The 27,876-nt window shown below is 51.9% G+C and overlaps 2 protein-coding genes across 4 annotated transcripts in view; one reads left to right on the top strand and one right to left on the bottom strand.

Annotated features, from left to right (window-relative positions):
* The window catches only part of MAP3K15 (mitogen-activated protein kinase kinase kinase 15), a gene marked incomplete at its 5' end in the record, with an annotated part of 79,206 nt that extends 67,430 nt beyond the window's left edge, over positions 1-11,776 (top strand). The window contains 11 exons of the mRNA XM_084258557.1: positions 240-370; positions 559-664; positions 4,893-5,050; positions 5,628-5,811; positions 6,410-6,575; positions 6,984-7,158; positions 7,744-7,929; positions 8,504-8,609; positions 9,337-9,523; positions 11,172-11,284; positions 11,633-11,776. Coding sequence (XP_084114683.1) covers positions 240-370; positions 559-664; positions 4,893-5,050; positions 5,628-5,811; positions 6,410-6,575; positions 6,984-7,158; positions 7,744-7,929; positions 8,504-8,609; positions 9,337-9,523; positions 11,172-11,284; positions 11,633-11,733 — 1,613 coding nt within the window. The 3' untranslated portion in view covers positions 11,734-11,776. The remainder of the gene's footprint in view (positions 1-239; positions 371-558; positions 665-4,892; positions 5,051-5,627; positions 5,812-6,409; positions 6,576-6,983; positions 7,159-7,743; positions 7,930-8,503; positions 8,610-9,336; positions 9,524-11,171; positions 11,285-11,632) is intronic.
* A 1,777-nt stretch (positions 11,777-13,553) lies between these two features.
* Positions 13,554-26,192, bottom strand: PDHA1 (pyruvate dehydrogenase E1 subunit alpha 1; the record flags this gene model as incomplete). 3 transcript variants are annotated; one of them, XM_084258509.1, is made up of 11 exons in its annotated part: positions 13,554-13,718; positions 14,108-14,216; positions 15,086-15,153; positions 16,986-17,057; positions 17,159-17,314; positions 18,010-18,102; positions 18,768-18,859; positions 19,443-19,590; positions 19,980-20,153; positions 20,606-20,665; positions 26,136-26,192. In XM_084258509.1, the coding sequence occupies 11 exons, from the start codon at positions 26,190-26,192 to the stop codon at positions 13,554-13,556; spliced, it is 1,194 nt and encodes a 397-aa protein (XP_084114635.1). The 3 variants fall into 3 exon arrangements, with proteins under 3 accessions (XP_084114635.1, XP_084114636.1, XP_084114637.1); XM_084258510.1 differs by having other exon boundaries at positions 19,443-19,569; XM_084258511.1 differs by lacking the exon at positions 18,010-18,102 and having other exon boundaries at positions 19,443-19,569.
* Positions 26,193-27,876: the final 1,684 nt, after the last annotated feature.

Raw genomic sequence — 27,876 nt, 5'->3', positions numbered from 1 at the left:
TAAAAGGCCCCCCTCCCTGGTCCTGCCCTCTGATTTCAGGAGGAGACGTAAACATAGCTTTGACCCCAGTGGAATGGCTGACCCTGGGGTAGGATCTACCACCTGCATGTGGGCAGCTGGCAAGCGACAGGGCTAGCCCGGTTGTGTCCCTGGCGTGGGTGCCCACCTGAGACCAGAAACACCAACTTAGTTTTTTCTCCTCATCACCCCTATCAGTTTTCTGTTGTGTCTCTTGCCAGGAAGCCTGTCTGCTCTTTTGCGATCCAAGTGGGGGCCGATGAAGGAGCCCACCATCAAGTTTTACACCAAGCAGATCCTGGAGGGCCTTAAGTATCTCCACGAAAACCAGATCGTGCACAGAGACATCAAGGTACAGGCTCACCTGAGCCCCCAAGGTCCTGGGGCCCCTCACAGGAGGGCAGGGACAGAGTGACATCTGCAAGGGGCAAAGTCCAGTCTACCTGGAGACCTGGGGCTGTCTTGGGGGGAGGGGGAAGGAAGGTGCTGTTTCACGCTTGTCAGTCAGTCTCTTTCAGCACTCCTGTTCTTCTTCTAAAGGGCGATAATGTTCTGGTAAACACCTATAGTGGAGTGGTGAAAATCTCTGATTTTGGAACTTCTAAACGTCTCGCAGGAGTGAATCCATGTACAGAGACTTTTACTGGTAAGCAGAACACACTTGGCACGGGGTATGGGGGTGGCCTGGACGTTCTGCTCACAAGCGCGGTCCTCTGAGCGCTGCCTGCTGAGTGCCTTGGCAGCGCGGGCCGGGCCACAGACCGTGGAAGTGGACAGTGTATTGTCCCCAACATCACATCGTTTTGTCTTTTCTTGTAAGGATGCATTTAGCCGACTCTGTGGCAACAAGATTGTCTTTCTTCTTTGTCTTTCAAAGGTTGGGTTGGTATAGGGCTCTCCTTGAGGTTTCCCCAGAGTTTCTGACCAGTCAGCAAAATGGCAGCCATGTTGTTCAGAATCGCGGGTCATTCTGAGTAACTATTCCTCAGACAACTCGTCAGGGCTTTTTATTGGTCCCTCATAAAAATAGCCTGTTAGTTTAGTGAGTTCTGGTACCTTGTGCTTTGGGATGATTGCATTTCCAAAGGAGAGGCTAATTTGTAGAGAACAGGGTATTCTAAGTGGGTTTGAGGAACTGAATTTTCTTCATGTGTCAGTGATGGAATCATTTAAGCGTTGAGGAGAGGACCACATTCAAAAAGTGGGATAAAGTTTCCATCCACGTTTACCTTTACAAGACAAATGAGTAGAGTGACGCTCACCAGCCACCTACGACTTTTTGAAGTTCTTGCTTCAGAGCAACTGTAATACAAACTTTGATCCATAGAAAGAAGTACTGATTTTCAACAAGGCTGTGTCATCCCCTAAGATGTACTTCAAAAGGCCGCAAAGGTCTTGTTTGATGCTTACATTGTAGCTCTGAAGTAAGCTCTAGAAGACAGATGACTGTTCCCCATCCCTGTAGCATCAAGTTATCCACTGGCCTTATTTGGCCTTAGTTTTGATGAATAATGCCTGGACTTGGAAAGACTTTTCCTCAATAAGAGAGTTGTTGTATGTCAGCCACTGGACGCCCACGGTGGAGACACATTCCCTATCTAAAGGGAATTTTTATGCATCAAAAATGATTTCTCAGGGCCTCCCTGGTGGCACAAGGGGTTGAGCACTGCACTGTGAAGCAATCCGCAGCCTTTGCAGCACGAGTTCAATCCCCAGCCAGGGAGCAGCCCACATGGCAAGGCAGACCTCTCCTGTCTCGCCTGCTGCTCCCTTCAGCAGTGTATTTCGTCAGTCTGCCTGTTCTGCTCCCTGCTCTGTCTCTAGTGAATCCTCTCACTCCCCACACTGCTGGCCTGTACCCAGCTCTTGTATGCATAAATAAATAAATCTTTTAAAAAATTTCTAAAAAATGATTTCTCAGTTGTAGTACCAGGAGAAGTACATGCCTCTCAGAATGGGCAAATATTATACCAAGAACCCTCTAGAATCTCCCAAAGAAGAGAGTGCATGGAATTTTCATTCATTGTTGTACATGTATGTAAATGAATACATGAATATGTATATATGTATTTGAATGTATGACTGGCACTTTTTTTAACTACCCTAATTGAGAATGACTTATCGTCTTCTCTTTGGAAGCCACCAGTTAGCTCGGCAATATGTGGCAAGAGGGGCTCTGATATGACAAGAGTTATTTCAAGACATAAAACCCCCAACAATTTATCTCATAATTAGCAACTCCAAGGAGAAAAAAAATCACAAAGAAAATGCATGTAAGATTCATTATCACGTAGCGCATTTTCCCAAGTAATTGGCTTGCGGAGGCTGCATTTTGCATTGCAAAATAATGCAGGGGTGTCTGGGGGATAATAAAGAAGGGGTGTCATTTTGGGTAGGAAATTCCCCTGCATCTAATCACTCTTGGGGAAACAGAGCGGTTCTGTCAAGAAATCTCTGCGTGGTGCAGCCCTCTGGGCCTGGCTCGACAAGGCCGGACTTCCCCACGCGCCCTGGAGGCTGTCCAGCCGGGCAGGGGCGGCAGGGGCCTCGGGTGGCTTGTGGGCTGGAGCCCTTCCCCCGTGTTCCTCCGGAAGGTCTCCGCGGTGCGCGGACACCGGCTGGAACAGGAGGGCAGGGCCCGGGAGCCGGGCTCGCCCCTGGGCTGCGGCTTGCAAGCAGCTGCGGTGCCGTCCGCAAGGTGTCCGCCCGGCCTGCGGTGTCCGGGAGTCTGCCGGGTCGCACGCGATCCAGGTTGTGAGCATTTCCTCCCCCGCAGTCCCCCTTCCCATCGCCCCTGCACAGCCGTGCTCGCCCCGAGAGTCCTCCCCGCGGGGCGCGGCGCGTATCCCTTCTCCAGGCGCGTGCACGAGTGTGAGTCGAGTGTGAGTCGTGCTTCCTTTGCCGGCCGCGTGGGCGCGCCCCTGGGAGCCGGGGAACGGCCGTCGGGGGCGCTTCTGCTTGCTCGTTCCCGGGCTGCCGGCCCCAGGCGCAGAATATCTCGCCTCAGCCGCTGTGCGCGTCGCCTCACACCCCCCAGCGCCCGCCGCCGCCATTCTGTGGCAGCGTCTGGGGATCGGTTGTCTTGGGCAGATCCCGTGATGATTTATTTCCGTTTCGGTGATTTGCTGAGCGCCGTCGGCGGGCGCGGGCGCTGCGGGAGGCCCCGCGGTCCCGTGTGTCCTCTCCCGCGGCGCCGGCGTTGTGGCTGAGGGGACACCCCTGTCCCCGCTCTCCTCAAGCACAATCTCCCTATTTGGTAAGTTTTGTTGCCAAATCATGCCCCGTGGGAAGCGCCTGCTCTCAGCCGCCGGGGAGACTCGGCCGGGCCGCGCCCACGGGGCTGCGCGCAGGTTCCGGCTCGGGGCGCGCGCTCTGTTGGGTCTGTGGGAATTTTCTTGGGTTCAAATTCTGGACCCGCCACTCCCTGGCTTGACCCTGGGCATGGGGCCCCCGTGTACCCCGGTTTCCTTCCGAGCCCGGCGGAGACGCTCGCGGCCCCGCTGCCTGGGGCGGTCGGTAGGTGGCTGCCGAGTTCACACTGAGGAAGCGTCTTGCCCGGCGCCGCCTCCCGTCGCGGGCAGCGCAGCGCCGAGGAGGGAAGCACTGCTGGGCGCTCGGCAGCCACAGTAGCCGTGACGGGGCCTCGGAGAGGGTGGCGCTCAGTGCGCACCCTGCTGGGCCCCCGGGATGCGAACCTGTGCCATGCTCGCCCCCCACGCCAGGCAGCAGCCCTGCCCGCCACCGCCCCCCACCCCTGGACGACCCGCGGCGCCCGGTGCCCGGAGAAGCGAGCACAGCCCGAGCCGGCCCTGAGGGCCCAGCGCAGCCCCTGGGAGGCCCGTGGCGCCTTCTCTTCCTTGGGGGGGGGGCGGGGAGGGCGCCTGGAAGTCGCTGCTTCCCTAGCTCGGTCCTGAGCCAACGTCTTGTGCGCTCGGGGCCGCCTGCTGCTTGCTCGCGCCGCGCAGCCCCTCTGGCGGCCACTCTTGTCAGGCTAGGTCTGTCCTTTGCTCCCCCCCTTTCCTCCCTCGCTGTACCCCCTCCCGCGTCCTCTGCTGGGAGCCAGGCGGAGAGCACTGCCTCCAGGCGGAATCCTCGCGCAGAGATCCTCAGGGTTTCTACTTCGGGCGCTGCGTCTGGGGCCAGGACCAGGCTCACCCGTTGCCGGGAGGGCGGGCGGCATCTCCACGCTCTGGCCCCCGGCTCTGCCGCCCTAAACTGCTTTCGCTCCCGTGGGAACCAATCCTCTGGGCAGCTTCCCCGCAGGAGACGCGCGGAAGGAGCCCGCGGAGGTTCCCTCACTGGCTTTGGGTTAGGAAGAAGCGGTGGCGCCTCCCGCCAGGCCCATCCCTTGGGCTGGGCCATTGGGGTGCCCCCCACGGCCATGGGAAGCTGCGCCTCGCATCTCCTTTCTTCAGGTCGCTGGCATTACATGTTGAAAGGGCAGCCTCTGCCGCTCTCCCGAGGGGCGCTCGTCCTGACGGGACGGCGAGTGGCTTGAGTGTCCGTGGGCTCACACCCGCCTAAGGGCACCCGGTCCCGCGCAGCTCTCTAAGGAAGTCCCTTTCAACACCCCTCGGTCTTGGTAGAAGGCCCCGGGAAAGAGCCCCCAGTTTCCCAACCAGTGGTCTGAGATCCCTTAGAAAGGGGCACCTGTGGCCCTCCTCTCACCAAGGAAATGCCTGGGCACCTCAGTCGTGTCTTGGCACCTTCATTCAAACTTCTAAATGACTGCCCTGGGCCATGTGGTTTTTTGCTGGGAATTTGAAAATCCTGCTTGCGTGATGGTCTCGGCGCCCCCATTGGATTTCGGGTCCTAGGGGGCTGGGTCGGGGCTGGCGCGTCTCCCTGTCACCTGTGTTGCATTTTCCCGATAGGCACCCTGCAGTACATGGCCCCTGAGATCATCGACCAGGGACCTCGAGGGTACGGAGCCCCGGCCGATATCTGGTCCCTGGGCTGCACCATCATCGAGATGGCCACCGGCAGGCCCCCGTTCCATGAGCTCGGCGAGCCGCAGGCAGCCATGTTCAAAGTAAGACGTGTTGGGGGACTGAGGTTGCCGGTGTTGGGGAAATAGAATTAGAAACAAAACCTCCTCTGATCCAGAAGCTTCTCCTCGAAGGTAGCAGGGAAGGAATTCTCTTGAATAAGCGTGAAGTCAGACTGTGAGGTGCACCACGGGCAGTCCACTCGGATGGCAGAGACAGAGAACGCCCCCCCTTTCATAGAGCCCAGCAGGTAGAACCCTTTGTGGCCACGTTGTCCAGAGAAATGCTCCCTGGATGGCGCCACTGGCGCAGTGATTCATCCGAGAGTCACCTGGTGAGTGGTGGCGTCTACCCCAAAGCAGAAGTAAACTCGTCCAATGTTGATGACAGGAGGTGGTTCTAGACACTCCTCAGTATCTCGCTCCCCACCCCCCAAGCTGTTGGCAAAGTCCCAAGAGGCCAGCGGGGGCATGTGGACGCAGGGGCGAGGCATGGAGGCAGTTGCACACTCTTGCTTCAGCCCCCCCCCCAGGATGGCGGTGTGGCCTCCCGGGTTGGAGGCCTGCGGGCCTGGATTCGCCCGAGGCCTCACGGTCCGTCTCGCCTCTCTCTCGAATGCAGGTGGGAATGTTTAAGATCCACCCTGAGATTCCCGAAGCCCTTTCAGCCGAAGCCAGGGCCTTCATTTTGTCCTGCTTTCAGCCTGACCCCCACAAGCGCGTCACGGCCGCTGACCTGCTCAGGGAGGGCTTCTTAAGGCAGGCGAAGAAGGGCAAGAAGAACCAGATTGCTTTCAGGCCGTCAGGTGAGGCCTCCCAGTCCAGCCGGGGCACCGCCTGGAGCCCCGGGCGCCCGTTGGGCAGCGTGCCGGCCGGTGCTGTCTCTGGAGAGCGGCAGGGACTGGCACCGGAGGCGTGGGGGCGGTCCAGGCCCCCCTGGTGACGGCCCCTCCGTCCCCTGCGCTCAGGACAAGGGAGGCCGGGGGGCCTGGGGGAGCCTGGCTGCCGCCCCGCGCTGCTCCGCGGCTGGAGGAAAGGGCGCGTGGGGAGCTGCCCGCGGCCGCGGAGCCCGGGTGTGCATGTCCCGGGCTGGAAGCCCCCGCCCCCGAGGTGCCCGGCGTGGGCCCTGCAGGGGAGGCCGTTTGTTCTCTTTTTCTGAGTGCGCGTCGAGGTCGGGCCCAAGACGGAGGGGCTCGGCATGTGGGTCACCCCGTGGCCTTCCCCTCGCTGGCCCGGCGCGCCCCTCGGGCTGGCTAGAGACCGTCTCCCACCCGCCTCGCCCCTCGCCGGCCTCCCGGAGGGATCTGGGCTCCCCCTTTAGAGCTGTGCGGACTCGGCCCCCGCGCGGGACACCTGGCCTGAGCGGCTGCCGCGTGCCAGCCCCCCTCCTGTCTGTCCACACAGAGGGTGCCCGGGGTGCCACCCTGGCCCTGCCCGCGCCGAGGGAGCCCCTGGGCAGCAGCAGCAGCGAACAAGGCTCTGTCTCCCCTGACACGGAGGCCCAGCCCGACGTGTTCTTCGAGAAAGCCCAGGCCCAGGCCCCCAAGCACCAGCTCAGTCACCTGCTCAGGTACCGGTGGCCCCATCCCGCGTCCCCACCGCGAGCCCGCGAGGGGGCGAAATGCCTCCCGCGTCAAAGCCGGAGGACACGAAGGGCCGTTGCTCCCTTTCTGCTCGGCAGCGGGCGGCCAGCAGGGCCGGCCGGGAGGGCGGGGTGTGCACGCGGGCTCGCTGTCCCCTCGCTGTCCCCTCCGCCCGCGGCCTCGTCCCCCGGGAGGCTCCCTCGTCAGCCCCTCCCCGCGCCTCCCTCAGCTCCCTCCTCTTCTCCCTGTCCCGCCCCTGGTGCTGCTGGGGATGGAAAAGGATTCCCCCCCCCCCCGCCTTGGGGTCGGGGACAGCAGAGACATGACCTCTGCACCCCCCGTCGGTGTGCTCCGTGGGCACTTGGCTCCAGGTGACTGTGCCGTGTTCTCTGCAGCGTCCCGGATGAGAGCTCGGCCCTGGAAGACAGGGGCACGGCCTCCTCCCCGGAGGACAGGGACCCGGGCCTCTTCCTGCTGCGCAAGGACAGCGAGCGCCGGGCCATCCTGTACAAAATCCTGTGGGTGGAGCAGAACCAGGTGGCTTCCCATCTGCAGGACTGCGTGGCCCAGGTAGCCTGGGGGGGGGGGGGTCCCGCCCTTCTGCCCCGTCCAAGGCCAACGGCCCGGGCTCCTGCGGCAGCCTCGTGACGCCTGCGAGGCTCTCACCGTGTCCTCTGCCGCCTCAGAAGACAGAAAACCCAGAGGAAGACGCCCCTGACACCTGGCTGTGCGGGGACGGCTGGGCAGCCGGGCACGGAGGAGGTGGCGCTGCCCCCTGGCGGGAAACGAGGCCAACAGCAGCGCCCAGCTCACGGGCCCCCAGCCCGGGCCTCGCCCTGCGGTTGCAGCCCTGACCCGCTCGAACCCCAGCTGCAGGCCCCGCAGCTGGGAGCCCCCCGTAGGGAGAAAGGTTCTGGGTGCAAATACTTGAGTTGTCACTGATTTGGGGTGAGGAAAGTTCCTTTCAGTTTGAGGGGGCGGGGGGCTGTTTACAAAGGGGTGACCAGGCAGAACCAGTCCCAGTTCAGGGTGCCAAGGGGCCACAGAACCCCTCCCAAGTGGGTACTGGAGAATCTGCTTAACCCGGTTTCTCGCGCGTTTTGAGTTTTTCTTCTGACTCAGTGAAAATAGTTTTTGTCTTGCGGGCGCAAGCAGAGTTCCGAAGAGCTGCAGCTCTCCGTCGGCCACATCAAGCAGATCATCGGGATCCTGAGGGACTTCATCCGCTCCCCGGAGCACCGGGTCATGGCGTCCACGATCTCCAAGCTCAAAGTGGACCTGGACTTCGACAGCTCATCCATCAATCAGATCCACCTGGTGCTCTTCGGCTTTCAGGACGCCGTAAGTGCCGCGTCGGGCCCCCCAGAACGTGCCAGTAGGCGAGCAGCCCCCGGAGGTGGCTCACAGCCGAGACCAGGGAGCTCGGTCACCATCTTCTCCCATCGTCCTGGTCTCTCCTCACCCGCTCACCCCCGAGTCCCAGCTGCCGCAGCCACGCCCTGAGTAACACACAGCGGCCGGGCTCACTGCCCGCGGGCCCAAGAACCCGCGTCTAGGCCTTGGGACCGTCTCGGGTGGCCGTCTGCCAGCGGAGCGGGGAGGGTCAAGCTTTTCTCTGCCCGGCTTGGGGTTGCTCTCGGCTGGCTCATCTTTGTCCCGAGCCCCCGGCACAGACCCCACGTGCAGAGGTGCTCAGGAAGGACTTGCTGAGTGAACCCAGGCGCGGTGAGGGCGAGCCCGTAGAGCTGCCCAGCCCGCAGCGTGGCTGGGGGTCCGCTGGGAAGGCTCAGCACAGAAGAATCAAGTTGGGTTGAGATCCAGGCCAGCCTGGGTAACATTTTATGTCAGAACAGACCGGATGAGTGAAAGCGCTCATTTCTTGGTAGATCAGGAGTCTGGAATTTTGTGTTTTTAGGTAAATAAAATTTTGAGGAACCACTTAATTAGGCCCCACTGGATGTTTGCAATGGATAACATCATCCGCCGAGCGGTGCAGGCCGCTGTCACCATTCTCACCCCAGGTAAGTGCCACCTTCTCCAGGTCAAGGTGCGCCTCAGGCAGGGGAAAAGAGCAGAAGTGTCCTCTGCCCTCAACAGTCGTTGCTTGCTTGTTCGCATCCTGGCTCTGTGCTCTGCACTTGAGTAACTGTCGTCACAGACCCCTCCCGGGGCCGATTCTCTGACTCCAAGGACATCCCCAGGAGCTGTGCGTGCCCGCCCAGAACACCCACTGACTGGTTGGTTGATCTCGTGGGTTGGTGTCCCCCAGAATCACGGGGTAGCTGTAGAAATGTTTGGCTTTTGTGGACTTCGTAAAACGTCAGAGCAGTGTGAGCCGACTCCCCCGTGGTGACTTCTTCCTAGGAACGGCGGCTTTGCCACGCTTCTGCTGGCAGTGCCACTGCCTCTTCACTCCCTCCCTGTCACCTCCCGCCCGCGGCGCCGGAGCCAAGGCTCTGCTTCCAGGGCAGATTTGCTGAACCCCGACTTTATCAGTCCCCTACTCCAAGCAGGCAGCTGGCAGTAGCACAGCACAGGTCTGGTTGGAAGCCTGGTTGGAGCTTTGAAACCTGTCCTCCGCCAACCTGAGAATGAAAGCAGCAGTCGCCTCCCTTTTACAGCCTCCCACAAATGCGGCGTTGCAGCGGCTGACCCGGGCTCAGCACAGCCGTGTTTGCTGGCACAGGACGGTAGCTGCGCCGAGCCCAGCCTTGTTGACCCACGGCCATTTCCTCTTCCATGTCACAGAGCTCCGAGCCCACTTCGAGCCCACCTTTGAGGCTGAGGGGGTAGATAAGGCCCCGGAAGAGGTGGAAGAGGATGATCCCCTGGCAGCCCTGCTTGGAAGAGAAGCACAGGCAGCCTCAGAGGTTTTCCAGGAGGCCCCACAACGCCTGAGCCTCCAACTGGATAAACTCCGGCAAGAGACCAACAGGTGAGCAAGACCGGAGCAGTGACCTGGACCAGTGAGGCAGTTGCTTGCGCTGCTGAGGGTTTACCCAGGGCCCGGGAAAGCTGCTAGAGGGAGACTAGAACGCCTCGGGCTTGGACGCTAGTGATCAGAAAGGCAAAGGACCAGGCCACACAGACACCAGCTGCCCGGCGGCAGCGCCCCGCCGGGGGTGCGGTCCAGCAGGCCCAGCGGCGACACCGGCAGGACACCGTGCGCTCCCGCACGCGTCGCCAAGTTGGGGGGTGGTGAGCACTTCCTGGGTGGATGTGTACCCCATCCCCTGACCCTGAGGTTTACCCTCAAGTCTTTGCTCGTGACTTGCCGCGATCCTGGGCAGGCACTTGTGGATTTCACTCCCAGTCGGGGAGTCCTGGCATGGCTGTGCGCACCCCCGCCACGAGACGGCTGGGTGGTTTGGTTCACTTCCGGGCACACAACCCCGAAAAAGGTGTTCAATGAACAAGTAATTCCCCTTTGCTTGTGGAGTGATACCAGCAGGCTTACAAAAAGTACATGCTACAGCTCTGCAAACTGGGTGCTTGCTGTAAACGCCCCGTCATCGGGTGCTAAGTAGTATTCACGGCGCGGCAAGGGCCCAGGGCGTGCAGGTTCTGGACGAGAAGGTCTCTAGGCCTAAGGATCGACGCTTAGCCTCAGGCGGGTCGCCTTTCTTTTCATAAAGACGTGGCGTCTGAATTAGCGGGTAATGGCAAAATGTCTCAAGGTCTAAAACTATGACCGTGAAGGTGGTCGTACTATTTGGCATCTGTTTATAATCCTTCCCGGGGTGGGGGGGCCATTTTAACCACCAAATTCATGAAACACTGCTTGGGTTCAAAGGCATCCCTTGCCAGTGTCACCAGGCCGCGTTACCTTCCAGCCGCGGCACAATTAGCAATTAGTCAAAGAGCAGCCAGCACAGGGCCGCCGAGGCTCCCAGCATGGCAGGGCGTCTGCAGAGCCCGCGTACCTGCTGCTGCAGAGTACCTTCCGAGGCCGGCTTCGGTCACTCGCTTGCGTACTGTGAGTAAAGCCGGTTCCCTGGCTCGGCAGCAGGGAGCACAGCGCGTGGCTGGAAACGCGGGACGCCCACGTGCTACGCCCCAGGCAAACGAAACCCGCAGACGTGGCCGCCTGCGGCCCCTCCCGCTGGCCCACACCAGCGCAGGCACGCAGGGAAGTAGGTGTCGGAGGGTCGGCTGTGCCATCCCCGTCTATGTGGGAGCAGGACGAGACAGGGTCAGGCGACCGCCCGGCCGGCGTGGCTGAGTGAATTCTCAGTGCCTCAGTTTAAAAGGTCCCTACCCCCGGGAGTGCTGACGGGACGGCGTGCGTCCTCGTCCTCTCCCCGAGCTGCTCCAGGCCTTGCCTTAGTGCCCGTGAGGAATGGGCCTGACCACCAGCTTAGCAGCTCGATGTGACTCAGGGAATCGAGCTGAAGAGATCAGCTCACCCTTGGGCCTAGTGTTGCTGTTCGCCCTGAGGTTACAGGCAGGCCGCGGCTCGTCTTACTTCCCTCACTACTACGGGGGTTGTGACTTTTTAGAACCTCTCGTGTGTGACAAATGTTTGCGATAAATGGTATTGGGCGCTCTCACTGTTGTGGTGGTGGTGGTGTTTTTTAAACCAGACTCTTGGAACACCTGCTTCAGAAAGAGAAAGAGTACCAGCACCTTCTACGGCAAACCTTAGACCAGAAAACTCAAGAACTGTATTATCTTCAGTTACAGTTCAAATCTAATGGTGAGTTACTGTCCGGGTGCTCATTTGCCTCCCAGTGCAGTGAGGGATGACGTTGCTAAGAGCGTGTTAAAGACAAGGGAAGCAGCACATACAGTGGCGGGCAGGGAACGTCCAATCCTACAGCAGCTAAAGGTACTGTGGCTGAGAACTCTCTCTGGCAGGGAGTCTAAGAACTATGGATTGTTGTGCAGTGTGTGCTGGGGCAGCTGAGTGAGACAAGTTTAATTTATCTCCTTTTCACACATTTACATTCTGGAATCATTTATTTAATCCAACTTGTTCGTTCGCAATGTTACATGTCAACACCTAACAAGTTGCAAATTGTTACAGACGGTCCAGAGAATGCAGCCTCCCCTCCTGGGCCTCCCGGGCAGAGAACAGATCAAGAGCTTGTAGAATGGCTGCAGCTGCAAGGCGCAGATGCAAATACGATCGACAAGGTAAACTGATCACCACAACCCTTTCCTATGCGCACCCTTCCTATGCTATTATGACCGCGCTGCTGAGTGCTTACAGATTTGCTTGGTTTCAGATTGTTGAAGAGGGTTACACACTTTCCGACATTCTTAACGATATCACCAAGGAAGATCTAAGATACCTTAAGCTACGGTAAGACTAGCCTCAAAACACTTTGTATAACAGAAAATTACTTCAAGTAAAGCAGTAGAGAAAGTGCTGTCACTTTCCCCTTTCATTGAAATTAATTCCCTTTCCTATGGCTTAGAAAACAAAACTACCCAACTTCACCCCAAACTCGAGTTCTCCCCCAAGTTAAAGGTGGAAAGGCAAGAGGTGGCAGAAGCCGAAGGCCCGGCGGAACAGTCAGGAGGAGGAAGGAGAAACCCAAGTGCTCTCTCCCTCCCGGTCTCCCGCCATCCCTGCCAGGCCGGGAGTGAGGAAAGGCGTGAGAGGCCGGAGCGCTACACCCCCCCCCTTCCCTCCACTGCAACCCGCGTTCTCCGCTCTCGTGTCATGCTCCGCAGGCCCGCAGCACTCCCGTGAGGCCTCTGAAGGCCATGTCCTATTCCTGCTGGGGCACAAGTGTCACCTTCCTCTCTGAAGAGAACCTATTTTTATCTTCAGTAAGACTCGACAGCAAATTGAGACAAGTCTAGAATCATACCAAAAGGCCTCAAAAAGTGTTCTGTGGTGAGCTTTGAAGTTGTCTTTTCTTGCGACTCTAAGACAGACTTGTTCATCTCGTAGGGGCGGCCATCTCTGCAGACTCTGGACTGCTGTCTCCCAGCACAGAAGACGCGCTCAGGGGTCCCCAGGAACCCAGGAGTAGGCTTCCCAGGGTAATGAAGCCAGGGGACAAAGGGAGCAGAGCGCGGGCATTTCTGCTGTGAAAGCTTCTGTAAGGAAAACGCCGTTATCTGATGACCAATTCAGGTACTTGAAGTTTAAAGACTTTTGTTAACTGAGATAGGTTTCTTTAAACTCTGTTGTCAGCACGCTTTAAAGGTGACTAGAATCTCTTGTGAGGCCTACTTCTGCCATCCCAAAGCAGGAAAAATGAATTTGTTTACTTCAATGAAAAAAAAAAGTATATACCCTGTAGCACTTGCTGGAAAGGTGAAACAGTGGTTACTTAAAAACAACAAAAAGGCTGGGATTATCTATCACTATGAACTGGTATTGCACTTACATCTGAGAAAGATGAAATTGGTCAGCATACATGCCTTGTACTTATGTTTGATATGAATGTAAAGAGAAAACCTAATTGCTTCATATTTATATTGGCTGTATAAATGGAGAAAACTAAGTTATTTGACCTATGAAACGGAGTAGCTGTGTCTTCTTTAAGAATGGAATTGTTCGTCCAGCCCGCCCCCTGCCCGGCTGTAATAAACATTGTCTTTCAGGTCAGTGTGCCCAGGCTTCAGCACCCACATGCCGCTGCGAGGGGCAGGGGTGGACAGACATACCAAGAACTTTTCCCTTTTAACTAGAGTGTGACAAGTGCATACAACTAAGTCAAATAAAACTACTTTACGGATGTAATTTCAAGGAAAGGTTAAGCAAACTATTACTTATTTTATATAGGTCTAAAATAACCTTTATAACAGTCACACTAAATACTTTGTGCAATAACATTTTCTAATGCAGCAGAGTAAACTGCATGCACTTACTCTACATACTGTTTAGCCTTAATGAAAGTTTTTTTTATGGGTTTAATTCCTCCTTAACAAAGATAAGAACATAGAGTTCGTTACAGTTGCTGCCAAATAGCCCACAGAAGGTGTAACCATTAGATGCGCTCTCCCCCTTAACTGATGGACTTAAACTTGATCCACTGATTTGCACCACGAACTTCAAAAGGTGGGTCGCTGCTATAGATGTGATAGCCTAGTTCTTCCAAAGGTGGTTCAGGATCAGCGGTGGCAAACTGGGCAGCATCCTCAATTTCTTTCCTCACTTCCACATCAATTTCCTGAAAAATCAGATTATATGGTACAGGAGAATTGTCAATGAACAGCAGCTCAGGTACCCACTAGTTCTTTCAGAACTTGTTGCTAGACGTCTTCTAGTGCTAGTCTAGTCGTACTCTAAAAACATGACAACGATCTAAACAAATATTTTGGAGTACAGAGTGCATTAAAAAGAGGATCGGTGAGGGAGCATTTTAGGCATTAAAAAGCCAAAGTATCTTTAAGAAAAGAACTGTGCTGCTGAAGGCCTTGCCACTGTGACTTAATCCAGTCTCTCCCATTTACTTCGGTAGAGCTCAGCCTGGAGTGTGGCAGCTTTTAGAGTGGAGAAGACTTGCTCAGAAAGGAAAGTCAACCTCTGCAGACTTGAAAACCCCAGGGGGAATTGTACCTTTAATTCCTCCACGCTCGCAAGATTGTTGTTCACCATTCTGTCCTTGAGAAGCATGATAGGGTCACTCTTACTTCTTACTTCCTGAATTTCTTCTCGTGTACGGTAACTACAGGGTGGGAAATGTAGTTATGAGTAGATCAGAACAGTTTTGTGCAATACACTAAGGGGCCATGCTGTTAAAATGAAGTGAGGTACAAAAGGCATGTTTTTGAGATAGGAGCATAGCAACACCTGTGTCACCATGGGAATATGGGGGAACGTAGACTGCATTTCTGTGTTGAGCGTGTAACACTCTACAGGAGCTGCTTTCACCTAGAACACTGGCAATTCACCAAGACAAGAGGGCTCTTTTTTTTTTTTTTTAAACCTAAATCAAGAAGTGGTAGGGCTATTTACTTGTCAACTGTCCTACCCTTTTAAGATGATTTTTGTATAGTGGTAGGCTCTGAGGCAGAATGACAAGCAGGAATAAATGTCTGCCTTTCCCTTCTCCCCTAGGGCCCCACAGAAGCGTGGAGAGGTTTTCCAATTCTCGATGCTAGAATACATTCTTTTCCTTAGCAGCCTTGGTGTAGAGAATGGAGTTCTAAGTGATAAGTAAAACTCTTTATTATAATATAACCTAGCTTTCTGAGCTGATCTACTCCAATACCCCATGTGCTTAGTCAAATTCCAACTCTCCCAAAGGAGCAGGGCATTTTAAGCCCCCAAATATATTACTCTACCATTTGACTAGTTTTATGCAACAATTTGTCTGAAAAAAATTTTTTTACTGCTGCTCAGGCTATCATGTACATATTCTAAACTTTATGAATTTTCAGAATGTTTTCTATAGTCAAATGTATGTATTTGGAGTTGCTGCTTTTAAGCCATTTCAAAAGCAAATGTTGAAATGCTTTGATTTTTCATGTGAGCAGCAACATTCAAAGCCCCCTACCCACTCTGGATACCATTTAGCTTGCCCACAACTCTTACCTGACTCCAGGATCACTCATGCTGTGTCCATGGTAACGGTAAGTCTGTAACTCCATCAGTATGGGCCCCTGAAACAACCCAAAGGAAGCGGGTGAGACAACAGGCACGGCACATCAGTCCTCCACAACCTCAAATGAAGACTGAAGATCAAAGGTAATGCTCATCAGACCTGTAAGTGTGCTGAGTTGTCAAGAATTTCTATTGGTGGACTGATCCTCTGTGTTCTCATTTCTAATACCTGTTTATTTTTGTATGTTTCATCCTTTTCATTTTTAACTGGAGCACACTAGACAAAACCTGCTGCAGCTGTTTAGCATCAGAATGGCTTACTTCAGCAGCACGGCATTTGGTGTGTTAACCCTCTAAAAACCACAGATCAGGTATGGGAGAGGGAATAGCTTTTATCCTCAGTGAATTCTTTCCCCTAGTCGATGTATAAACTGACAAAAGAAGACTAAAAGCAGACCTGTGCATGTGCTGGGAAGTGCAGAAAGAATGGAGACCTAAGACTGGGGTGAGTAAATTTCGGGACGCCCTTTCCTGTGGGCCGATAACCTGCTTCACACGGATTTGGCTAGTTGTGTAACAAAGTTGGCAGGCACAGGTGGCCGGTGATAAGTTACCTTTCAACTCTGTACAGGGAGTCTGGCTACACTAGCTCGTGTAGATTGCTTCTGCCACACTACCCACTTCCAGAGAGAACACTGATGCGGCTATGGTTTTGTGTAGTAGTTAAAAGGGGGAGGGCTCTGTGCCTGTCCCCTCAGTTGTGCAGACCAAGCAAGATAACACACTGCTGCTATGTCATCCAGTAGCCATTTGGATGTACGGTGGGTTGGGCTAAGGAGGATTCCAGGCCCTCCCAGACTCTAAGATCTTTGGTCAGGGTAGGAAAGTCAACACATACTATAAACCATTAACCTTGTTTCCCTATATGGTTGGACCCCACAAACTGGTTCAGGGAGAGGGGGATCCACAATGTAGACAGTTGGGCCCAGTGCCCCGAACCTGCCGTCTCAGTCATTTCAGTCTTCTCGTTTTTTGCTTCTGGAACTGCGCTCCATTTCTCTAGCTCTGTCATCCCCTCTCTCCCAGCTTTATCCCTGCCAGCCAAATCTCGTTTGCATTACTCCCCACATGCACACACGGGGACATCAATGGAAGGTCAACCCCAGGGCCCCTGTAACACAGATTTAGGAAAAGAACATCTGGCTGCTAGCTCTGATGGCACGTAAGCCTCTTAGGCCCAGTCTCACTTCTCTATCCTTCCACTGCCATTGCTGAAAAAAATCAAGATTTTGTTTATAGGAGATAAATTTAGCATTGGGCGTCCCCAGTCCGCTCACTCAAGGGGCTTATGTTTAATGGAGGGGGAAGAGGCATTTAATTCTATCTTGCCTTTGGGTTTGGTTCACCGTCAACATGAATAGCTAACAGGCCTTCTACTTTTTTCTTTTTTTTTTTTTTTTTTTTTTTTTTTTTTTTAAATTATTTCTTTTCTCGAATATTTCTTTTTTTTTTTTTTTTTTTTTTTAATTTTCTAGAGGCATGTCTTATTTATTTATTTATTTATTGTTTGTTTGTTTGGTTTATACATGCACTGGGTACAGTCAGAAGCGCGGGAGGGTGAGAGAATTCACCAGAGCCAGAGCGGGGAGCAGAGCAGGCAGAAGGACCGAAGTACACTGCTCAGGGGAGCAGCGGGCGGCAGGAGAGGTCTGCGCGCCATGTGGGACCCTCCTCCGGTGGCCGGGGAGCAGCCGGGGATCGAACCGGCGCCGCAGAGGCCGCAGGCAGCTTCGCAACCCAGCGCTCAACCGCTGCGCCACCGGGGAGGCCCAGGCCTTCTACTTTTAACATGAATTATTAGAGTTCTCTAGCCCAGAGATAGGAGTCTTACTTTTCCGGATCTACAATGGGCAGCTGCAAACTTTGTCGCCTCCCGGACACACAGGACATCCATTCCATCTACCTGTTAATACATGGGACAGGAGCAAAGCATGAATCACACTGCCCCAAAGTATTCTGACTTTACACACCCTGCTCACACACTGACATCGAGCTGCGCCTCACCCTCAGCCCGGGGATGAAGTCGCCTCTCTTGTAGTAGTCAGTGCTGGCGGCTGCTCTCTCAACAGAGGTTCCCATTCCGTAGCGGTTATTTTCACAGATGAAAATGCAAGGCAATTTCCACAAAGCTGCCATATTGTAAGCTTCAAATATCTGACCCTGGAAACATGTATTAAAAAATTTAAGTGGTTTCGTTTTGCTATTTTTCTAGACTTTCATCATATATAATAGCTGCTGCTCTGCTGGCAGAGAGCCCTCATAAAGAACTAAAAACCTCATCTTCTACAGCCATGCTTTTGGTGGTGAGGCAAAGGAGTGTGTGTTGGGGTGAAGATAAACATCAGGGGTCACACTCTTATAATAAAGGGGAGACAAGCCAAATCCCATCACTTATTTCTCTGGGGTGGTGGGGAAAAAGTCAACATGGAAAAATGTGGTACCTAGTTTTAGGCTTTGTTAGACCAACTGGCTAACCAGAGTGAACTAGTGTGCTAAGCAGCAGCGTCTAGAACAGGCCCCTCATAGAATGTTGCCTACAGCCTGGTGATTACTCAGAAGTTTGAACACTACAGAATTGGTTTGCAATGAATTAAAATGTAAAGATACGTTACTACAGAGTTTGGGAAGCACTGGGGTAAAGAAGCTCCCTCACGGAAGTGCACCCCTATAAAGCACTTGTGAAACATGCCAAGAGGTAGAAATCTCTAAGTTGGCATGAAACCAAGTTTTAGCTTGCCACATAAATGGCTATCAACTAATACTACATGACTCCTTTACAGAGAGAACTAGGACTATTTACCACTTTGGAAATAAAATGGTAATCATTACAGAAAAATTAAGAGACACATACTCACCTGATTAGCAGCACCATCGCCATATAAAGTCAAACAGACCTCATCTTTTCCGTTATACTTACAGGCCAGAGCAATCCCAGCTCCCAGGGGCACCTAGCATTACGTAGAACCAGGAAAGGAACCACAGAAATGCATGAGGACAGAAATTAATACTCTGAATTTTAACTCCTGGCTAGAATTTGAAATATAAACTCTCCCTTCTCCCTCTGAATACTTTAGACAAGCCAGTAAAGTAACATTAGGACATTCTATTTTATCTATTAAGCAATTAACATTTCTGTACTGTCAACTATTGATAAAAAAATGAAACCAAATTTTAAAAAACAGACTCAATATATTAGAAAGTAAACCAAACAATCAAGATTTATACCCTGCTACTTCATTAACTGATGAGAATAACCACAAAAGCTGATTTTTAATTCTAACTTGGGCTTTGAGATGCTGATTGGCACCAGTGTCCGCACTGTCTACAGCAAGGGAGTGGGGAGGGTGATGTGGACAAATGTATATTCGTGTGCAATAAATATAAATGAAAAGGTGAAGGTGTAGCTCCACTGCTAGATGCTCTTGCTTACATAACACACACCAAAAAGGAAAAAAAATTAATGATCCAAATTATTACAGGATTAAATGCTAGGGATATGAAGCAATAGATCTTGTCTTTCAAAGCACACCAAACCCCCAAAGTAATTTCTTTGGGGGTAGTGGAAAGACGTGGGCTTGTGTTCAATCTCGGAAAGCATGCATTCCTGCACTACCTGGGCTCCAACGATGCCATTGCCACCGTAGAAGTTCTTCGCATACATATGCATCGAGCCTCCCTTTCCTTTAGCACAGCCTCCTCTTCGTCCTGGAGATGGCAGCACACAAACGTATCAGAAGCCAAACACATAAAACCCCACCTCAGGTATTACTTACAGGCTCGGCCATTAGAACCATGAGGTTAACGCAATTGCAGGAGCACCTGCCCCTCTATGTCTCCTGGTCCTTTTATAGTGAGGATCAGGCTAGTCCCCATGTCCTTGATCTTTCCAATCTTCCCTGCTCTTCAGATGTTACCATGGTACCCGAGGCTTCCAAATCCTCCTACACTGGCATACCAAATAGTTCAAGAGTCACTAAGATTCCTAAAATTTGATTTGCATACAACAAAACATTTCTATTTAGTTTACTTTCTAGGACTGCTGGACTTCTGCTGGCACGCTTGCATTGTGGTAAACACTATTCTGGCTTCATAGAGCTAACCTTTCAAACTTTTACCTAAGGGGCCTAATGGCCTCAAAACTGGCCAGTTTATTCAAAAGCATAACAGAGGAAAGGTTTTTTTTAACTGAAAAAGGTTCTAGTATTAACTCATGATGGCTAACATCTTCATGGGAGAGATTTGAAAACTTAATTCACCCGTTTTCCCTTTCAATAAATCAACATCAAACCTGTAAGCTCTGCAAGAATTTCTCGGACAGAAAGCCCACGAGTAAAGGTGAAGCCATGAGCCCGATAGGCTGTGATAAGATGGTCCGTGGGGTTTATACCAGCTTCCAGGCCCACACAACAAGCTTCCTGCATTAAAGGCAAAAGCAGTGATGAGTCAATATACGTTTCTGGATAAAAGGTATCCTAGACTATTATGAAACATTTGGCCTAGCAGAAGTCTTCATTAATAAACAGAATGGCTCTATTTTCCATCAGAAATGGGGGGGGGGGGTTAACTCCAAGCCACTGGCAAGTCACAAAATCTCTTTCCTACAAGTATGTCCAGTATGTGTAACCACAATGTCATAAAGCTTTGAAATATAGGAAATGAGCAATATGATGTGAATAAATTCTTCACAACAGGTTTCAACAGTCTCATTTTCATTCTAAAATGCCAGCCTTGAATTCTCCCAATGTAAGTCAGGGTGAAAGTCAACAAACACAACCCATACTCAAATTCCTAAATAACATGGTTTTATTACACAACTACCACTCACCTGACCATCACACAAGTGACAGAAACCACGAATGATTTTCTGCTTGTACAGCTGGTCAGCCTTTAACTCCATTCGGCGCACGGTCTGCATCATCCTGTAGTATCTGAGTCCATCCTCCCTGGTGAGCACAGTTGTGACGGGAGGGCCCTCTTCCAGCCGGTGAAGATCACACTTCTGAAATGGAATCAGGCAGTTAACTTCCAGTTGTTGACGTAGTCAACACTGCAAATAATATTTAAATAAAAAACTCCCAGCAGATGCACAGCAGAAATACTGCATATTGCTTCTGACGCCTTAAGTCACGAAACTTACTATACAGTGGGATGGGGGAGGGGGCCTAAAATGTCTTTCAGTGAAAACTCCCGGAAGTCAAGTGAAAGACAAACTTCCAAAGCATTCCAAGAATCTTACTCAAATGTTTCACTGAATTACATTCTGAACTTTGAAGTCTCCAAGTTTTTTAATGGCCCCTGCCCCAAGCTGCTAAATAAGCATATTCTAATTTTTGTAAACTTCCAGAATATTTTGGAAGAAAATAGTGAAAAAGGATGAACACCAAAATGTTCCATTCCAAAGGTTAAACTGCGTATCAGAGTGTACCCATGGGAAAATGAAATACTTCTTACCTTAATTTCAAATGTAGCATCATTTGCAAAATTACGGGATGCCACCAGCACTCTGCTTGCCTTGAAAGATCAAAATAAACAAATCAGCACTTTTTATTGTTAGTTCTTTTTGAAAATCATTATCAGATGCGGTCATGGAGCTTTAATACACCACACCATACTCTGGGGCTTCTCTTCCATGCTGCTTCTGTATAGGGATCTGGTCTTCCAAAATGAACGCACACTTAGGCCAGTGAACTATGACCCTACCTGCATCTCCAGGCCAACAGCAGAACGAGAAAGGCGCCAAAACCCGAGAAAATGACAGAATACGCTGCTGTTAATGGCCACATTGAAGAGACTAGACACGTAAGGTACTTAGTCATAATATATTTCCAACAAGCTAAAGTTTCACTTTCAGAACTCTATTTTAAATAAAACTATGAATCCCTAATTTTAGGCAAATTACTTTTCTATGAGCTGGACCTCTAAGAAAAATTTTAAACTACTCATAGTGTGAGGTAAATGCTTTCATGAGAAATGTGTAAGACAAAAGAAGACAGCCAGCATTCCCTGACTTAAAAGCAGTGAACCTGAGAGATGTTTTCTAATTTGAGCCTGTGTCTTGGGCAGGAGCCTCCTGAAGCCCCAGACCTTGGGGTGGGGGTGGGGTGGGGGGGTAAAAAGCTGCAGGAAATGATTCCTTTCTACTCTTAAACATACAAACATACCTGCTTACAGCAAATCTATGTAACAGCGAAGGTCCAAGTTAGACCATAGACATGTAAGCAGTGGCGGTATTATACCATTCTAGCCACGGGGCGTCATATTTTCCCACACTGATATGTAAACCAACATGACTTTCCATGAAGACGTGGGGCACATTCATCAGATCCCACAAAATATTACTTTGATGTTGTTGATTCAGAATTATTACCTTACCATTTAACTGCTAGCACTGGATTTGAACTTAGAAAAGACTGACCTGCTTGTAAAGTGCATACCTCCAAGTAGACGAGCCAAGAGGCAGAAAGCTATTACCTCTATCTCTTCACCCATCCATATGCCATTATCTGGCAAAGTCAACAGGGAAAGACAATAATATTGCTGGAGAAAAACAGTTTAAAACCCTGGAAATAAATGCTTCAGCCAAGCCAGAGCAGTCCCTTAATATGTCTAAGAGTAAGTGAAGAAAACGGATAAATTTGGGAAGAAGTAAAGCCGAGAGGCGTGAGGTGGCAAACAAAAGGTTGTATTTGGCAATCATAAAAAAAGACATGTTATTTTTGGCTGTTATTTTGTGGAGCCAGAAATAGTTCTTGTATTGCGAAATGAATTTCCAGATGCAGCTACAGAAACAGGTTTTGGGGAATACTGAAAATCAGAGATCAAACCAGTCGGGAAACAGTAACTGAGAAAAGGCAAAATTTTCTTTCTCAAGCCTGAAGTCCAAACAACAAAGAATGACAGGTCTATATAATAAAAAGCAGGAAGGTAGGTCACAGGTTTTGGCTGTCAGAAGCTACTTAAGATACCTTTTTCCATTTTCATTCCAAATTTCAAAAATAAGGACACTCACTGACATTACAGGTGAAAGGAGTCAGGCTAGAGTTCCTATCAGAAGTGTGAGGACACCATAATTTCTGACTTAATATGGTTGAAAAGATCACCATTCACTGTCTCTGGAGAGTCAAAAAAAGTTCTGTCGAAAGGAAGTCCTCTTTGCGATACCAGCTGTTTGTAAATACTTGGGAACCATTTAAGTGAAAGGTGAAACATTTCAAAAATTCCAGATTCTACTAGTTTAAATTAAAAATCTTACCTACTACCTAAAAAGTCCAAAGAATATACTGGTAGTAAAAATCTTACAAAAGAAAGGGGTCATAATGGAAATACAAGCAATAAGACAAAAAATAAAAATTTTAAGTGCCGTTTAAATTTTATGTGAACTGGGCCTCCCCGGTGGCGCAGCGGTAGAGCGCTGGGTTGCGAAGCTGCCCGCGGCCTCTGCGGCGCCGGTTCAATCCCTGGCTGCTCCCCGGCCACCAGAGGAGGGTCCCACATGGCGCGCAGACCTCTCCTGCCGCCCGCTGCTCCCCTCAGCAGTGTACTTCGGTCCTTCTGCCTGCTCTGCTCCCCGCTCTGGCTCTGGTGAATTCTCTCACCCTCCCGCGCTTCTGACTGTACCCAGTGCATGTGTAAACAAAAAACAAACAAACAAGCAAACAAATAAAGAAAAAAAACATGCCTCTATTAAAAATAAATAAATAAATAAATAAATTTTATGTGAACTAAGAACTTTGAAAACTCAACCTCATTCAAAGATGAAATCACAGCTATTGAGGCACCTTAAGTGAATTAAGTTACACTGGGCCCTGCTTCCATCTGGAGAGTCTCAACTTTCTGTTGAGTAATCATGACCACGGTGGAGAGTCGGTTTTCCGTGGTGATCAGTGCAGACATGTTGATTACAATGCTGGACACCTGAAACTTACATGCTCTTATAAACCAATGAGAATTTACTTTAGAAATGCTACCAAAAATAAATAAAATAATGACCTAGATAATTACTGAAAAAGAAGGCGCTGACCTCTCACAGGTTTTGCAAGGCGGGCTGAAGGATACCAAGTAGAGGGAGACAATAGCCCAAGGCGTCCACTCGGGCCAGACCCTGGTGTCGCAAATGGAGCAGTAAACACCACGATAAATTACAGCAACATTTCCACCGAGGTTCTAAGATATTAAACACTATACGTACCACTTTAATTCAGTTTGTTTAAAAAGGTAAAAAAAATATCACTTATGCTTAGATGTTGCCTTAATTTTAAGGAATGTGAAATCTTGCTTTATGTGACATGGCTAGAACTTGAGGTAATGATACTAAATGAAACGTGAGAAAGACAATACTGGATGGTTTCACTCATGTGGAATATAAAGCAGCAAAGCAAACTAACGAAACATCTTAGGCTCTGATAACGAAGTGGGAGTTACCAGGGGGAAGGAAAAGGGGAATGGGATAAACAGAAGGATCACTTGTGATGCACACATTTATTGAGGTGTGAAGATACAGCCTGAAACCTACACGGTTTTGTAAACCAATGGAAATTTGAAAAAAAATTAAGTTTCAAACCCAGAATCATTGGGAGCCTGGCATGTTGTGGAACAAAAACCCATCCATGCCGCACCGTTTCAAGTGCTTCCCATTAACTAGTAATCAGGTTTTTTGCATTAAGAAGTACAAGTCTTAAAAAAAAAAAAAAAGTATAGATATATGATGGTTCTAAATCCTTCCGAACACTCTAAATAGCCTGTGTTAAACACAACCAAAACCCGATGAGGAATGACCCACTAGACCCCAGAGCCCAAAGTACAGTGAGCACTCTGGCAACATCTCCTGGATTACTAGTCTATGGAAACAGTGACTAGCTAGCTACTTTGCTCTGCTGAGAAGAGAGCCAATACAGTTTCAGTCCACAGACACATAGAGAGTTCATACATAATTTTTCAAAATATTTTTCACTGTTCAAATATAATCGTCATATACACAAGAAACACACAAAACTGGCAAAAAAAGAGGGGTGACTTAAAATAAAGAGCATGGAGACCTCTGGGGTGGCACAAAGGGTTAAGTCTCAGCTCTATGAAGCTATCGCCAACCACTGCAGCCTGAGTTCAATCCCTGGCCAAGGATGTGACCCACATGGCCAGCAGACCTCTCCTGTCCCACCTGCTGATCCCCTCAGCAGTGTATTTCCGTAGAGCTGCTTGTTCTACTCCCTGGTCTGTCTCTGGTATATCCTTTCACTCTCCCCCACACACACCACTGGCCTACACCCCAGCTCTTGTATGCATAAATATAATAAATCTTTTGAAAAATTTAGAAATATTATGTAAGGGGATCCAGTTCCACCATAATAGTCTTTTCTCTCAATAACAATTTTTTGTAATTGGATGAAGTTACAGTCCTCTCTAGTTTTATCCAGTTGAAAGATCACTGTAGCCTAAAACTCATGTCTATTCAATTTGGGCTGATTTTTGAAGAGGCCAAATCTACTGAGAGGAAGATGAAATGGAATTTGCATTTCATGCCAACATATTGCTGAAAGATTAGAAAACACAACTGAGAGTATTTGGGACACCTGAGGGACTGAGGCTTAGGTTTTAAATAACGACCTCTCTTTAGAGTTCATAGGGACACAGATGTGACCATAATTCGATGTCAAGTTTTTCCTTTTTCTGTAAATCATCACCAATTCTACCAAAGCCTTCCCTTTTTAATGCAGTTCCTTTAAATGTAACAGAACGCAGAACTAAGGGTCTGTGTAATATTGAAAACATGCTTCTATTACATTCAGCTAAAAAGCGAGCCACTGTAGCGAGTGTGGCAAAGAACGTGAAACACCAAACCCAGTGCCTGGCACACATTAAGAGCGCCATAAAGGCTGGCTGTGTCAGCAGGTGTATGCAGAAGCACTTAACGGTGACATAAATGTGCTTCTCCTTCGGGCAGCGCCACCTACAATTTAAAGGCTAATAACTGATCGATTAATCAAATTGTGCTCTGTAGTTACTGCAATGGCATGCCAAGAGGGGTGCCCACGCTCCCTTTCCGCGCGCACCGCCCATACTAGGCAGAGTTGCCACGAAGTCCTGGGAGAGTTACTAGAGCCAGAAGGACAAGTCGGAGCTTGGCTGCACGTAGCCAAGTAATGCCACCTCACTGTGCCTAGAGGTCACAAGAGCCCAAGGTGCTGGGCGCGCCGAAAGGCTGGAGTCACAGTTACCTCTAAGCCCGTCCCTCCCCAGGAACACTTTCCATTAGCCGCTTTTACACACCCTGAGTGGGTGCCTGGGGCGAGGGACAGTTTCCCCTGGGTTCTCGCACGCCTGCTTCCAAGGTACAGCTAAGAAAGGCCCGAGGTTGCAGAGAATTAAGGGGATGGAGTCATTTCTGGGAACTCGACACTGTGCGGAACCTGCCAGAGCCGACCGCGGTGCTCAAGAGAGGTGGCACCAGCCGGGCACGCGAAGCCGGCAGCAGCTAACGCCCGGCGCCCAGCGCGACCCACGCGCCACCGGGCGAGTTTACAAACAAGCCGCTCACGGAGCCCTCGGAACGCCCCCGCGGGGCAAGCGCTACCACCCGATCCCTTTTCTGGATGGAACGGAGCACCCGGCTGGGCGCCGAGACGCCGGGGTTTGATGTGCGCCAGGCCCCACGCCCCACGCCTTCACCCGCGACGGCCTCGCCATCACCAAGACGCCAAAGGGCGGTTTCAAGCGGGCGGGCTGGGAGATGGAGTCACCTCACACGGGAGGCGGCCCGCGGCCAACGAACGGGCACGTCGGGGCACAGCCGCCAGCCCGCGCCGACCTCCCCGCGCAGCGCCGTCCGACCCCAGGTCGGCGCCGGCACCCGCGGCCGCTACGCTCCCGGCGGCAAAACAAAGGCCCGCGGCGCCCGCTACGCCCTACGCGCCGCCACGCCGCGCGCCCCCGGGACCGGACCCCCCGCCGGCCGCGCGCCCCGCTCCCGCTCCCGCCGCCTCACCGGCTTCTGGGCGGCGCCCGATAACACGCGCGACACAGCGGCGAGCATCTTCCTCATGAAGCGCGGGCTGTGGCAGCGGCGGCGGCGGCGACCGAGGAGCCCAAGAGCCTCAGCCCGGCGTCCCCAAGTCTCCTTCAGGCGCCCGACGTCACTCCTTAAAGCAGCGCGACGCGACGAGGACGGAGAGACGTCACGCGCCGCGCCAGCCCGCGGGCCAACCAGGACGGCCCGCGGGGCGTTCCCCGCCCACCCAAAAGGCGCGCGGCCGCCCATTGGATCTTGAAGCCAGAGTGGGCGGGGTGGGGGGGGGCGCCTTCCGTTACCGCGCGGCGCGCGTGCGAGGGGCCGGGGACTTGAGGGCGCCTGCGTGGGAAAGTAGGGCCCCGCCTCCTGAGCCCCGCGCACCCGGGCCTTGGCCTTGGCTGGCGCTCCGCGGGCTCCGCGTGCGCGATTGGAGGTCGTGCCGGCCAATCCTACCATGCGCCCAGCCCTTCCGGTGTCGCCGACCGGCAGCCCGGAGCTCAGTACGCGGGCTGTGAAGATTAACGACGTGGTCGGGGCCAAAGACAGAACATCGTGTTCTGCGGGTGGTTCTGCCGGGAACCTGCCTTCGAGAGGTCGCGTGACAGCTGTAAAAGGCTGCCCCGGCAGGGCCTCCAAGTCGGTTAGGCGGCCAGTCGTGAGCGCTCCCTGGGAAGAGCCTTTCCCCCAGCGCTGTTCTGGCGCACGCACCATTGGAATGACCAGCACGACGCGGCCGCTCCTAAAAGCCCGCGCCAAGCGCACAAACCAGCGTCTCTTGAGAGCGGGTCCCCGGCCTCAGGGCTGGGCTGTGCACGGGCGGGATGGCACCTGGGGTTCCGATCTGGGCCCCACTTTTTAAGGCGCATAATTTTGCGGGAGAGGACAGAAATGAGTGGAGTCCAGGGGACTGGCCAGGACGGTGAGAGGCTAACACTGACTCGCGAGGACTGAGTAGAGGAGTTCGGGGGATTCACTTCAGGTGGCCTAGCTTATGTTTTACCAACAACCTCCACCGGTTCAGTTATTTGAACCTGAAGTGACTATCAGCGGGCTTAAACCACAGGTCCCTCGCGGGTTTGCTGGGGCATTGTCTTTGCTGGGCGATGTCTTGGCTCTGGGACTCAGACTGATAAAGCAGCCTCTCTCTGGAACTTAGCTTGACTCGGAGGAGGAGAAAGGCCTTCAGTGAAACCGGCTCTCAAAGCTTCTACCCAGAAGTGACACGTTATTTCCTCTCAATTTTCAACTATGTCTGAGTTAATCTGGATGAAGTATAATTCTCCTGCCAGGAGGGAGACCACAAAATTGGATGAATAGTAAAACCACAAAGGATTTGATGTATCTTCACACATTTTCAGACCTCTCTTTCTAGGGCTTGGAGTGCGCGCGCGTGTGTGTGGTGTGTGTGTGTGTGTGTGTGTAAAATAATTTCAGTTCATTATAACAATGAATTTTCCGGGCCTCCCCTGGTGGCGCATCGGTGGAGCGCTGGGCTGCGGGGCTGCCCTCAGCCTCTGCAGCGCCGGTTCGATCCTCGGCTGCCAGCGAGGGTCCCCCATGGCGCTGCAGACCTGTCTCCCCCGCTGCTCCCCTCAGCAGTGTCCTCTGTCAGTCTGCCTGTTCTGCTCCCCGCTCTGCCTCTGGTGAATTCTCTCACCCTCCCACGCTTCTGACTATACCCAGTGCTTGTATAAATTTAAAAAAAAATGAATTTTCC

This window comes from Talpa europaea, assembly GCF_964194135.1.
Source record: "Talpa europaea genome assembly, chromosome: X".
Lineage (NCBI taxonomy): Eukaryota > Metazoa > Chordata > Mammalia > Eulipotyphla > Talpidae > Talpa > Talpa europaea.
This window is presented reverse-complemented; position numbering and strand designations above follow the sequence as displayed.